Genomic DNA, 12,134 nt, shown 5'->3' with positions numbered 1-12,134 from the left:
ACCTGAATAATTGATCATTGTTTATTGCTGTTGAGAGGTGAAAAGACCTTTTAACGTTAGAATTTGTTAACTTCAACTTATGCATAGTGCTAAAGGGTGAAGTTTGAAGCCCAACTTTCTACTTTTCGTCATCTTAAGCCTTACAGGTTTGATTGATACAGCTTGTTCTATGCAATGCATTCTGGGAGGATGCCTCTTATTTGGGTTGGACAGAAACTTGGAGAGAAGATAGAGAAATGATGAAAAATTGGAGTTTTTTAATTTGTGAAAAGTTGAGATTGAAAGGGTGGGTTAGAGAGAAGTTGAAGATGAAATATATATTTTTTTTAAATATGAAATTTTAAACAATAAAATTTTAAAGGATGTTTTTAAATATAAATTTTCAAAAATAATAATGATGTGACACTGAACGATGAACTAGATATTTAATATTTAATTTATATTTAAAAGAAATTGTAAAAAGAGTTTAAAATCCTGAGATTTTAAATAAATTAAATCTTATATCTTAATTTTTATAATAACATACTTAAAAGAAAAATAATTAAGGCTTGAAAAAATATAGCTTTAAATGTGAAAAAAGGTGTATTGGAAATATCTTAACAATATATAAACTCCCACCTAAAAGCCGCAAGCATTAATTAGTTTTACGTTTAGCTCTACAGAACTTTAATAATTCTAAACAATCGGTGATTTTCTTTCGTTGCTCCCATTTTGACCCAAAATCATTATTCAATAGGCACCCTGCGAACCGAAACTCTCAGATCTCAAAAAATGGAGTTTCTGCATAGTCACAGGGTAGAGATGATAAGCATGGCGGTTGCTCTCGTTGCCATTGTTGGCGGCACCGCTTACTACTACTATGTCACCAAGAAGCCCAAAGGTTTCATTTTTATCTTTGCTTATATCTTTCTCTCTCTTAATTCCATAAATTTGGATGCTTCGTGCGTTTAGTTCAGCTTCTTAAATGGGTTAAGTTATTTTGATTTTTTTCGAAATGGGTCCTGATTTACTTAACAAAAATGCATGTGGGTGTGCCAAATTCACATGTGACCTGTGGGGTCGTTTAGTGGCATAACGATTCATTCTTGCATTTTTGTAATTTTTTAATAAATTTTGCTAACGAGTCAGAATGTTTTTCTTGTATACTAATGTAACAGAACCGGTTTAACAAAGAACCACTATTCTTTTTCCTTTTTGGCAAAACTTAAATTACATGTTCTTCATTATACAGAGTTTTGTTTTGATGCTGTTCTCTTAAAGAGTTTCACCTTGGGTATAAATGTTCTTTTTTACGCGGTTATTATGATAAAATTTTAATTAGAGAATAACAGTAAAAGTATCTGTATTATCACACTAAGTCTATTCTTTTTTTTTTTTTTTTTTAATTATTAGTTCTTGGATATTATGCATGCAGAAAATATTTCCACCCAGTAGTATCTCCATGAAGGAAAAGATAAGAAAAGGGACGTTTTTAATTGATTTAATAGAAGATTTATTGGATTTCATTTGCTCATAATAAGCCAATTTTATTTGTACTGTTTTATAATGTGTGTAGAAACCATAAATCTTGCATGTTGTTAGCTCTTTTTTTTTTTAAAATTTATTTATCGTGTGTTATGATTTTCCTTGCAATTATGATAGGGTGAATTTATAATTGAAAGGTAAATGGTTCTTGACATGATATCATAAATTTGTTGAGATATTGATCTTTTCTGTTGTCCTCATCTTCGGAATAGCAATTGAACTTTAGCATAAAGTAGGTGGTGGGTTTATGCAAGCATGGTAGAAGTTTGTTCTTGACAATAAATAAACTTTCTACATTCCTTGCTAGGGTGCTTGGATCCTGAGAACTTCAAGGAATTTAAACTTGTTAAACGCACTCAACTCAGCCATAATGTTGCCACATTCAAATTTGAACTTCCTACTCCAAACTCTGTGTTGGGACTTCCCATTGGACAGCATATCAGCTGCAGGTTTACGTTGCTTTTTCAATTCTCCAATTCATTTGATAATGCCAGAGCCTAATTTCATTCTAGTCAGACCCTGGGACAAGTTTAATGAGTTACTGGATCACAGTCAATGAATGCTGTTTGTTATAATGCACTGATCTTGATTGTCCTTGGTCTTCCTCACAGAGGGAAAGATAGTCTTGGTGAAGAAGTCATTAAACCATATACTCCAACAACGTTGGATGCTGATGTTGGGTACTTTGAATTGGTTGTAAAGGTTACATACCACTAAACTTGTTCTTTTTTTTTTTTTTTTCAGTATTTGATTATTGTTAATTTATCTTCTATTCTAAATACATATTGATTTTTGCTACGTGTACTGTTTGGGTAATAATTAGATGTATCCACAAGGACGGATGTCTCATCACTTTAGGGAGATGCATGAAGGTGATTACATGGCTGTGAAGGGACCAAAGGTTCTAAGATTATTTCCCTATATTTGTGCAAATAATTTATTATTAGATGTTATTCGATTAGCTTTTATTACTCTTTGACCATTAACCTGTTAGCAAGTGAGTTTTGAGTGAAATGTAATAGTTGAGTGAATGGATAATTTAAAGTTCTTACTCTGATCAATGGCGATTTTGTTTATTGTATTTGTAAGTATATGCTAGACCTCCTATTAATCAAGCATACAGTAGGAAGAAGCACCTGAGCAAGGAAAAGGGATTATTATTAATTTGCATAAATAAGGATTTTTTATATAACATAATGGGAGGATGGATAGAAGTTAAGGGAGTCAGTTGTGGGTGAGTTAGTTAAATAGAGTGGAGGAGAAATGTGTTGACTAATTCCAGTGATGTGATTTGGGTAATTCTGAGGTTGCATCCCTTGAATACTATTTTCTGCATACCATTTCCTTTTTCTGTACCGATCAATTGATCATTTTCTTTCATTGTTAATCCCATAATAGTGGGAGTAAGGGGATCTTTAGTTTGGTTCCAATAAATTCTCAGTTTCCTCTATAAACTTAATTGCAAGTTTCCTAGCAGTATGCTTTAATAGACCTTGTCAAAATTCTTCAAGGATAATATTTCATTCAAATAAAACTTGGTCAAGATTTTTTGAATGGGTTGATTTCTGCCACTTAGTCATTTGAACCTTTGGACCTCAAAATAAGTGATATTATGTTTTTATCATTCTTATTCAAATTTTAAAATTTGTGATTGTAAAACTTTTGAATCCATAGTCTCTGTTTGTCTCAGCACAATCATACACTTCTGCTACATCACACATTACCTCTATGCTTATTCTCGTTCATATGTGTTCAATTATAATACCTACTGTCATACACTGCTTGCCTGCCCGAGTACTCTGATACTATCATTATTTATGACACAAATATCATTAGTGTATAATCCCCTAGTGAAAGTCTGCTGCCACCACCTCCCTGACTATGGCCACTGCATTTCTTTAATAATTCTATAGAATCATCATTTTGTACTTTTAGTAAAATCTATCACATTTCTTTATGACTGAAGTATACTATGTTGGCCTCTATAAAATTTATAAAATACATTTTTTGTGCTATGTAAGTATTTAATTTTATCAAGTGAGGCCATTAATGAACATTGACAGCTGGTGATCTGGTGGCTTTTTGTTATCTGATCTGTTGTTTCCCAACTACGATTTTATTGATACGGTTGAGCATATAATACATCGCATTCACAAAACACAATAATGTGAGAAAGGAAAGATAAGGAGACATCAGACAGGTAAAGTGCACACAAGAAGTACCCTCAATATATTTCTAAAATACTCAAAATTGTTCAGTACAAAATACTGGTGTTCTGCTATTTATAATAATAATATTCTCTGTATAGTACAATTAGTACAAGCCTTTGCAATAACATTCACTGTATAGCTTAACCCAGTTGCTTGAGATATAAAACCATTTGTGTAACTTTATCTAAACTCTCACTTATTGCAACCTCACACAAGAGCTACTTTGTCTTGAATGTGGATAATGCTGGGGCCCCAATTTATTAAAAAAAATCAGAGTAGCAAGAATCTAAATCCTAAACATTTAGTCATAAAGGTTTGGCCAACTCTCAAAAATTTAACATATTAGGTAAAGGTTTATGAATGATTCTATATCTTTAACAACTACAATAATTTTTAGCATATGAAACCCCCATATTGTAGAAATGTCTAATGCATAATTATTTGCCATTACTTACTCTAAAATCTTCAGGGACGTTTTAAGTACCAGCCCAACCAAGTAAGAGCTTTTGGTATGATTGCTGGTGGCACTGGCATCACCCCAATGTTTCAGGTAGGTATAAGTAAATTGAGTTTTTGTTCCTTTCTTTTCTCCAATTTCTAGATTTTTAAACTTTTGAATTTGCAGTAATCTTTTTTTTTATTCTCTTTTTCTTGAGGTTGCAAGAGCTATACTAGAAAACCCACAGGACAAGACCAACATAAAATTGATATATGCCAATGTCACATATGATGACATTCTTTTGAAGGTACATCTATTCTTTTACATTCACATGTGGCATATACCTTTAATATGTTTATAATATGCTCTTAATTTGTGAGTCCTATTCACTATTGCGATCAATCAAATTAGTAAATTAGTTCTATACAAAATTTCCTTTTTGGCTTTCTTGTGGAAGCTTAAAGGGAAAGACTTACGTTGGGTAGATCAACACTTGAATCTTGTGAAACACTGCAACGAATTACCTTCCTGGTTGAAATCAATGGAAATTGACATTACTGAAGAGGAGATCATTTTTTATTGTTTCATATGATCTTTGATGCTGGATTTAGTCTATGGACTATTGTCTGACATTACATTACATGCCCTTTGTTTTTGTAGAAATCAGAATGTGTACATTAGTTAGTGCTGCGGTTGTGTTTAAGTTCTGAGAAATTGTTAAGAGTATCTAACTAGATATGTTTCATGATTGCCTATCTAACTACACAAGGTTTGTGAACCTACATTCATGGTTACACTAGGGAAATAACTTTTTGTTGACACAAAAGTTTACAACACATCACACATATATAATGATTGTAAAGGAAGAGTCCCTTAAGAATAATATATGAGACTAATTAGACTATACAATTCTAACAATTCTTCTGCTTGGAGTCTGATTTTTAATTGCAGCAATTTCTTGTGAACAATTAGTACTTCTGCTCTTCACCTAGTGTAGCACACCTTCATCATTAATTATCCTCAAACGCTAGTTGAGGCAGTGAAGAGACTTGGCTTATCAGATCTGACAGTCCTAGTTAATGTATCAGCTGAATTCTCTGATTCTAAGATCATCAACAACAATAAATCTTCATTTGTTATCAATTCTTTGACAAAATGATACTTCAATTGAATACACTTGCACATAAAATATAAGTCTTGATTTTTAGCAACATTGATAGCACTTTCATTATTACTAGACAATGGAGAATCATCCTTTTTTTTTTTTTTTAATTCTCAGAAAATTCTTCAGTCACATCATCTTTGTAGCTACTTCTAAGATGACTAAATATTAGACTTCAATAGTTGGAAGAACAACTCTACTTTAAATTTTAAACTTTCAAGTTCCAATTCATAGTAGTAATACTCAAGGTAAAAATATAACTTGTGGTGCTCTTTTTACAAGCCAAAATCTCTTCCCAAATTTGCATTGGAAAATCCTTTAAAGTGAGTTTTTTTCTTTTGAAACACACACATCCATAAAGTACCCTTTAGATATCTCAATTTATGCTATCTCAATGCTCCTTTCTAGGATTTGATAGGAACATGCTCACAGCTCCTATTATGTGTGCTATGTCAGGCCTGGTATACACCATATCATACATCAAGCTCTCTACTTTTGATGCATATGATACTCTAAGCATGTGACTTTCTTATTTATATATTTGTAAAGATTGCTTGTTTGAAAACATTGAGTTTTCAAATGAGAATTCTTGGTCTTGGCGTCTCTAATATTAAATGTAAAACAATTTTTCTGCATACTTTACCAAGGAAAACTTTAGAATTTCCTCTGAATTATTTCTAAAACTTGTTATACCATGGATTTTTTTATAACAGAAACTGGTACCAAGATTGAAAGAAGGATATTGTTGCAATGAACCTTAATTCTCAAATCTTACCACTGTGGACAGACTCAAGAACAGGGCTAGAATGACTAGAATGGATTGCTGAGTAATTCGAGTGACCCAGATCACTCCCAAGTTTACTAATTACAATTCTAGATTCCCTGCCCTCATGCGTTCCCTCTCTATTTTACAATCACGTAACTCACAAAAGTTCTCACTAACTGTTCCAGCCCAACAAACTACTCAACCAACTCTTAACTAACTAATTATTCTACTAACTATACATAGAACCAGGATCTTTATTTAAAAGGTTTTGGCCAACTATTACTTCCACCTAGCAATAGACCCACTTGTTTTGTAGAACTTTCTTTCCTTTTGACAACTTGGTCAAAGACCATGTTCCATTCTTTTGAAGAGATTTCATCACATCTTTCATTGCTAGCTCTCACTCAATAGTTATTTTCTTGCATGGCTTAACCAATATATTTTGGGTCTCCAACATCAATTAATAACAAATAATGCAATGAGGAAAAATATTTGTGGTACTTTAATCACCCAACTAGATCTGACATTATTGTTGGCTCTGGTTTTGACTCAAGTTCTATGTTTTATATTTTAGTTTTCTAGATTATCTTGATTTCTATTGGCTATGTTACTATCTAAAATTTCTTTCAATGCTGCTTTCTCAAAAAGTTCTGACCATTTACCTATACTCAGATTATGCTAGAAATTCGTCCTTGTAAAACATTTTTTTGATGAGAAAGAAGATCGAGAGACAGGATAAATCTGTGTCTAAACTACACAATGAAACAAATATTTATAATAGAAATCATTAATAAATAATATACAGTTATCTAATTGTAATTACAAAAATACTACTGGGGAAAAGGTTTCCTCATAGTCGATCCCTTAGGTCTGAGTGTATCCAGTCGCAACTAGATTGCTTTGTACCAGTTTATAGTGCCATTGAATCGATGCTTCACAGGGTAGACCCATCTACAACCCATTGTTTTCTTGTCTTTTGTTGCCTTTCAACAATCTCCCATGTCCCATTCTTCTTCAAAGCACCCATCTCCTCATGGTTTGAATCTAGTTCTTGTCCTTTAAAGCCTTGTGCAATGTTGTGGGGATCTGGATAGACTTATAGCTGAAAGAAAACTTGGTGCCTCATAGGGTATTTGACACAGGACCTTTTTGCCTTTCTCAAGGTAATAAGTCATTCATTAGGGAATTGGGAAGGAGGAGGAATATCTAATAATTCAAAATTGCTAGTGCTTGCCTGTTGCCTCTGTTTTGGACAATTGGGGTTGCTGCCAGACCAGGTTGGGTTTTTTTCGTCTTTGATACATAAAGGTTGGTCCAGTTACAACTTTTTCTCTGGCATAATCTTTTGACACTAATGTGGGTGCCTCTAGTTTAGTGTTAAAGATGTCGAGACCTGTGTAGATAAAGAGATAAAAGGAAGAGAAAGCGAAGACTCATTGTAAGACTTGGAGGCAGACTCAGCTTCGTTCCAATTCTCCCCTTGATGCTGAGCACTAGAGTAGAAAGGTTTAGCTTCATGAAAGGTGACAGAAAAAGTTGTAATAAAATGAATTTAAAATAGAGAACAGAGAATGTAGGAGAGGGAAAAACCAAAAAAAAAAAAAAAAGTTAGCTATCCTAAACAATGAATTCGTCAAAGATGCAGCAGCAAAAGTCACTAGAGATGCAGCAACTGCCTTCATTTGAGAAAAGAGAGATGTTGACAGTGACAGAGGTAAGGAAGAAGTTAATATGAAGAAGAAAGAGCTGTTAGAACAAGGAGAAATGAGATGTCAGAGGCCTAACCCATTTACTATATTCTGTATCTGCTTAATTTTATGAACCTGTTTATGAATAGTTTGAGCAGTAGAGACAAGTATGTTGAAGCATTTTTTAACAGATTGATGTCTTTTAATTTATTCATTTTTCCTTGTTTTAAGTGTTAAGATCACAGGATATTGCTGAATTTGATCCTTTGTCTCCTTTATTTATTTATTTATTTATTTTTGCATATTTCATTCCTAATCTTTTCAATTTTTGTATGAAGATAATATTAATCCAATGATATAGTTAACTGAATATATAGGTTTTTGTATCTATGTCTAATAGGATGAAATTCCTATTAGAGAGAAATATGAGTTTATTGAACTGAAATTCAAATGCGATTACAGAAAGATAAGAGCAACACTCTTAGCAATGGAGAGAATTCTCCAAGCTCAGCCTAAGCTTAACGAAAAACTGAATATGCACCTATCTCCAACCCCACTTGCAATCCCTTACATACTTTCTCTTCTAACTTACTCTTCACACCTCTTGCCCCACTGGCTCACCCTTCCCACCTTTGCCCTTGGCTTATGAAAATAGGCCTTTTCCCATATGCCCTTATTTGGTTGGGCCTTGGTAGTATTTGGCTCATCAATACCACCATAGTTTTCTTCAGCCTTGTTCTTAAGGCAAAAATCAGGAAATTGGCCACATGTGCTACTCTCTGCTTCCCATGTTGCCTCTTTAACAGGTTTGGGGGACTTCCATAGGATCAACCATCCATTCAGCTTGGTGCCATCCTTAGTGGTCTCATGAGTAGCCAAAACTGATTTAGGTTCAATGTCCGCCATATCTTCAACTTTCAGCCCCTTTGGCAGCTTAGATTCTGTTGAATACCCTCCTGCAACTTTCTTAATTTGAGAAACATAGAATACAGGGTGTAGTCGAGATGTTTCAGGCAGCAACAATTTGTAAGCCACTTCTCCAACTCAAGCATTCACTTGGAAAAGGCCGTAATGACAAGTAGATAACTTGGGATTGATTCTCCTGGCTAGAGAAACTTGCTCACTCGGTCTTAACTTGACATACACTTAATCTCCCACTCTAAGTGTAACATTCCTCCTGTGACGGTCCGCACTTCATTTCATACCCTACTAGCTCATGTGAGATTATATTTGAGCTATCTGAGAGCTTCATCTCCTCAGTTAACAGCTGCGGTACAGAATCAACTAAGGTTTTGCCAACCAAGTAATGACTAATGATTGATTGCTGGTGGAGGGCAGCCAAAAATTACTGCAAATGGAGTAGTTCCTGCTATGCTATGGTAAGAGGTATTGTACCACAACTTGGCCTAAGAAAGCCATAGTGACCGCTGTTTAGGTTGTTCAAAAGCAAAGCACCTCAAATAAGTCTCAAGGCAACAATTAACCACCTCTGTTTGATCATTGGTTTGAGGATGGTAGGAAGTGCTCATTTTCATTGATGTGCCATGAAGGTGGAATAATTCCTTCCAAAACTTGCTTAGAAACGAGTCTTGGTCACTTTCAGAGTGGCAGCGGGAATGCCATGAAGTTGAACGAATTGCTCAGCTATATTTTTGGTGGTAAAAGGGCATTTGACCAAAGATAAAGTGAGCATACTTGGACAAACAATCTACTACAACCATAATCACCTCGTATCCTTGGGTTCTTGGAAGTGGTGGTGATGGGTTGCTGAGACTCTTATTGTCTCTATTGACTTTAAAAGGCCTGTCCAAAAGATAATGCCTCCAATTTTGCACTACTAGGACAAGTGCCACGACTTCCTTCTCAGATGCTGATTTATTAAGGTTTTGAGAAGCTAAAGCTTCGGCTAAATAGGCCACAGGTTGTCCTTCCTGCATCAGAACAACACCTATTCCTTGTCTTAATGCATCACACTTTATCATGAATTCCTTAGAAAAATTGGGTGATGCTAAAACTAGGAATGTTGTGAGACAGTGCTTGTGTGTGTTGAAGGCTTGTAGACCCTCTTCATTCCAAGAAAACCCTTCTTTCTTGGTTAGGTTAGTTAGCAGTCTAGCAATCTTCTTTAGTCCTTAATAAAATGTCGATAGTACCCTGTTACTCCTAAGAACCCTCACACACCCTTAGCATTTGAAGGGATTGGCCACTCTGTAACAGATTGGAACTAATGTGGATCCATGGCAACTCCCTTTGAAGAAATAACATGGCCTAAGTACTCCTCAGATGGTTGGCCAAGGACACTTATTTTCATTAGCAAATAACTGATGCTGCAATAACAGGGTTAGAACACTTCCCAAATGGCACATATGATCAATCCAAGTAGGACTATATATTAGTATATCATCAAAGAATACCAGTACATACTTCCTCAATCAGGGCCAAAAGACAGAGTTCTCCGTAGACTGAAAAGTTGAGGGTGCATTCATTAAGCCGAAAGGCATAACAATGTACTTGTAGCGCCCATCATGAGTGCAGAATGCTGTCTTGTAAGTATCATCCTCCTTCAGCCTTATTTGGTGAAAAGCCTGAATGGAGTTCAATTTTTGAAAAGAACTTACTCCAATATAATTAATTCATCGATCAGCTCATTAATAGGGGGAATTGGGTACTTGTCGGGTACAGTAACCTTATTAAGGGCCCTATAGTCCATCCACATTTGCCAAGAGTTATCTTTCTTTTTAACTAGAATTATAGGACTAGAGAATGGGCTTTTACTGTGTTTGATGCGCCCAGAATCTAACATTGCCTTTACCTGTCGCTCAATCTTGTCCTTATGATGATGGACATATTCCTATCAAAGAGAAATATGTGTACATTGAAGTGAAATTCAAATGTGATTATAGAAAATAAGAGCACTACACCCGGCAATGGGGAGAATTCTCCAAGCCCAGCTTAAGTTTAAGGAAAAACAGAATACCCACCTATCTTCCAACTCCACTCGGAATCCCTTACATACTCTTTCTCTTCTAACTAACTCATCACACCTCTTGCCACATCGGCTCACCCTTTCCCATCTTTGCCCTTGGCCTAGGAAAATAGGTCTTTCCTCATGTGCCCTTATTTGGTTGGGACATAGTAGCATTTGTCCCATCAATGTCCTTAATCTTTTGGATATTGATCATTTCGCAGTGAAATATCTTCAAAACTCAGATTTAGGAATCACTAAAACACAAAATAAGAATAGGCTATTATTTATATTTAAGCTTGGATTATGGGGGAAAAGTTTACTGATTTTGATAAATTTATTCTGCATGTTTTCTTTTGCAGGAAGAGCTGGATGCCTTTTCCATTAAGTTCCCAAATCGATTCAAAGTTTATTATGTTTTAAATCAGGTAATCAAACTCTTCGTAACTTCTTGATCCATTTTATTTCATTTCATTATGAATTATGCAATTTGATAATAATATTCATTCTGGTTATTTATTTCAAACTACGTAGTTATCCTAATTTTTGGTTGGTATTGTTCCTTCTGTTTCTGTTGCTATGATAATTTAGAGGATCTACTGGCATGGAATTCGGCTCCTAAATGTATTTTTTTTTTTTGTGAATAAATATACTTTGCAGCCACCTGAAGTATGGGATGGTGATGTTGGATTTGTGTCTAAGGAAATGATCCAAACACATTGCCCTGCGCCAGCACAGGATATTAAGGTCATATTTGCACTCCATATGAACTTCTCCCTCCACTCTCTATCTCACATTTAAGGTGTTCACTAAAAACTTGCCCAAATATTTGTTTTACAGATATTAAGGTGTGGACCACCTCCAATGAACAAGGCTATGGCTGCTCATCTTGAAACTCTTGGATACAGTCCTCAAATGCAGTTTCAGTTTTAATTCTTGGATAAGGCTATATCACCTTTTTAAAAATACATACAGCATTGAGTCCAATATTAATCTTTGGACATTTTTTGGTATTTTATTTCTAGATTTGACAGAATAAGCGTCAATGATACAATATAGGTTAGATATTTTACACTTTAGTGTTCAGGTTAGAAAGTTTTGATGGCGTCTACATGTTACATTGCAGGATATTGCTCAATTTTGGTTATAACCCCTGCTCAACACTCACTTTTCTCCGGTTAATTTTTTTAGTTTTTACTTTTAAAATAAATAGCTAACTTAAATGCAAGCAAATATTCAATATAAATATATTTGTTATGCATTTCAATTACCTAAAAAAATGACTTATAAAAAGTTAAAGTAAAATGAGAAATAATATTTTATGAATAAAATTTACGAAAACATAGTAATTATTTTAAAATAACGTAAAAGAAAAAATTA

The 12,134-nt window shown here is 34.4% G+C and overlaps 1 protein-coding gene across 3 annotated transcripts; it reads left to right on the top strand.

The window, feature by feature from the left end:
• The first annotated feature begins 708 nt into the window (after positions 1–708).
• LOC113857702 (NADH--cytochrome b5 reductase 1-like) lies at positions 709–11,931 on the top strand. 3 transcript variants are annotated; one of them, XM_027489850.1, is made up of 10 exons: positions 772–880; positions 1,832–1,973; positions 2,136–2,226; positions 2,348–2,425; positions 4,204–4,284; positions 4,391–4,480; positions 11,117–11,182; positions 11,415–11,501; positions 11,595–11,694; positions 11,881–11,909. In XM_027489850.1, the coding sequence occupies exons 1-9, from the start codon at positions 772–774 to the stop codon at positions 11,685–11,687; spliced, it is 837 nt and encodes a 278-aa protein (XP_027345651.1). In that variant the 3' UTR covers positions 11,688–11,694; positions 11,881–11,909. The 3 variants fall into 3 exon arrangements, with proteins under 3 accessions (XP_027345643.1, XP_027345651.1, XP_027345662.1); XM_027489842.1 differs by having other exon boundaries at positions 709–880; positions 11,595–11,931; XM_027489861.1 differs by lacking the exon at positions 772–880 and adding an exon at positions 886–968 and having other exon boundaries at positions 11,595–11,913.
• Positions 11,932–12,134: the final 203 nt, after the last annotated feature.

Source organism: Abrus precatorius, unplaced genomic scaffold (genome assembly GCF_003935025.1).
Source record: "Abrus precatorius isolate BTA unplaced genomic scaffold, Abrus_2018 Scaffold1, whole genome shotgun sequence".
In the NCBI taxonomy this organism is placed as follows: domain Eukaryota; kingdom Viridiplantae; phylum Streptophyta; class Magnoliopsida; order Fabales; family Fabaceae; genus Abrus; species Abrus precatorius.
Note: the sequence above shows the minus strand (reverse complement) of the source record. Positions and strands in the feature narration are given on the sequence as shown.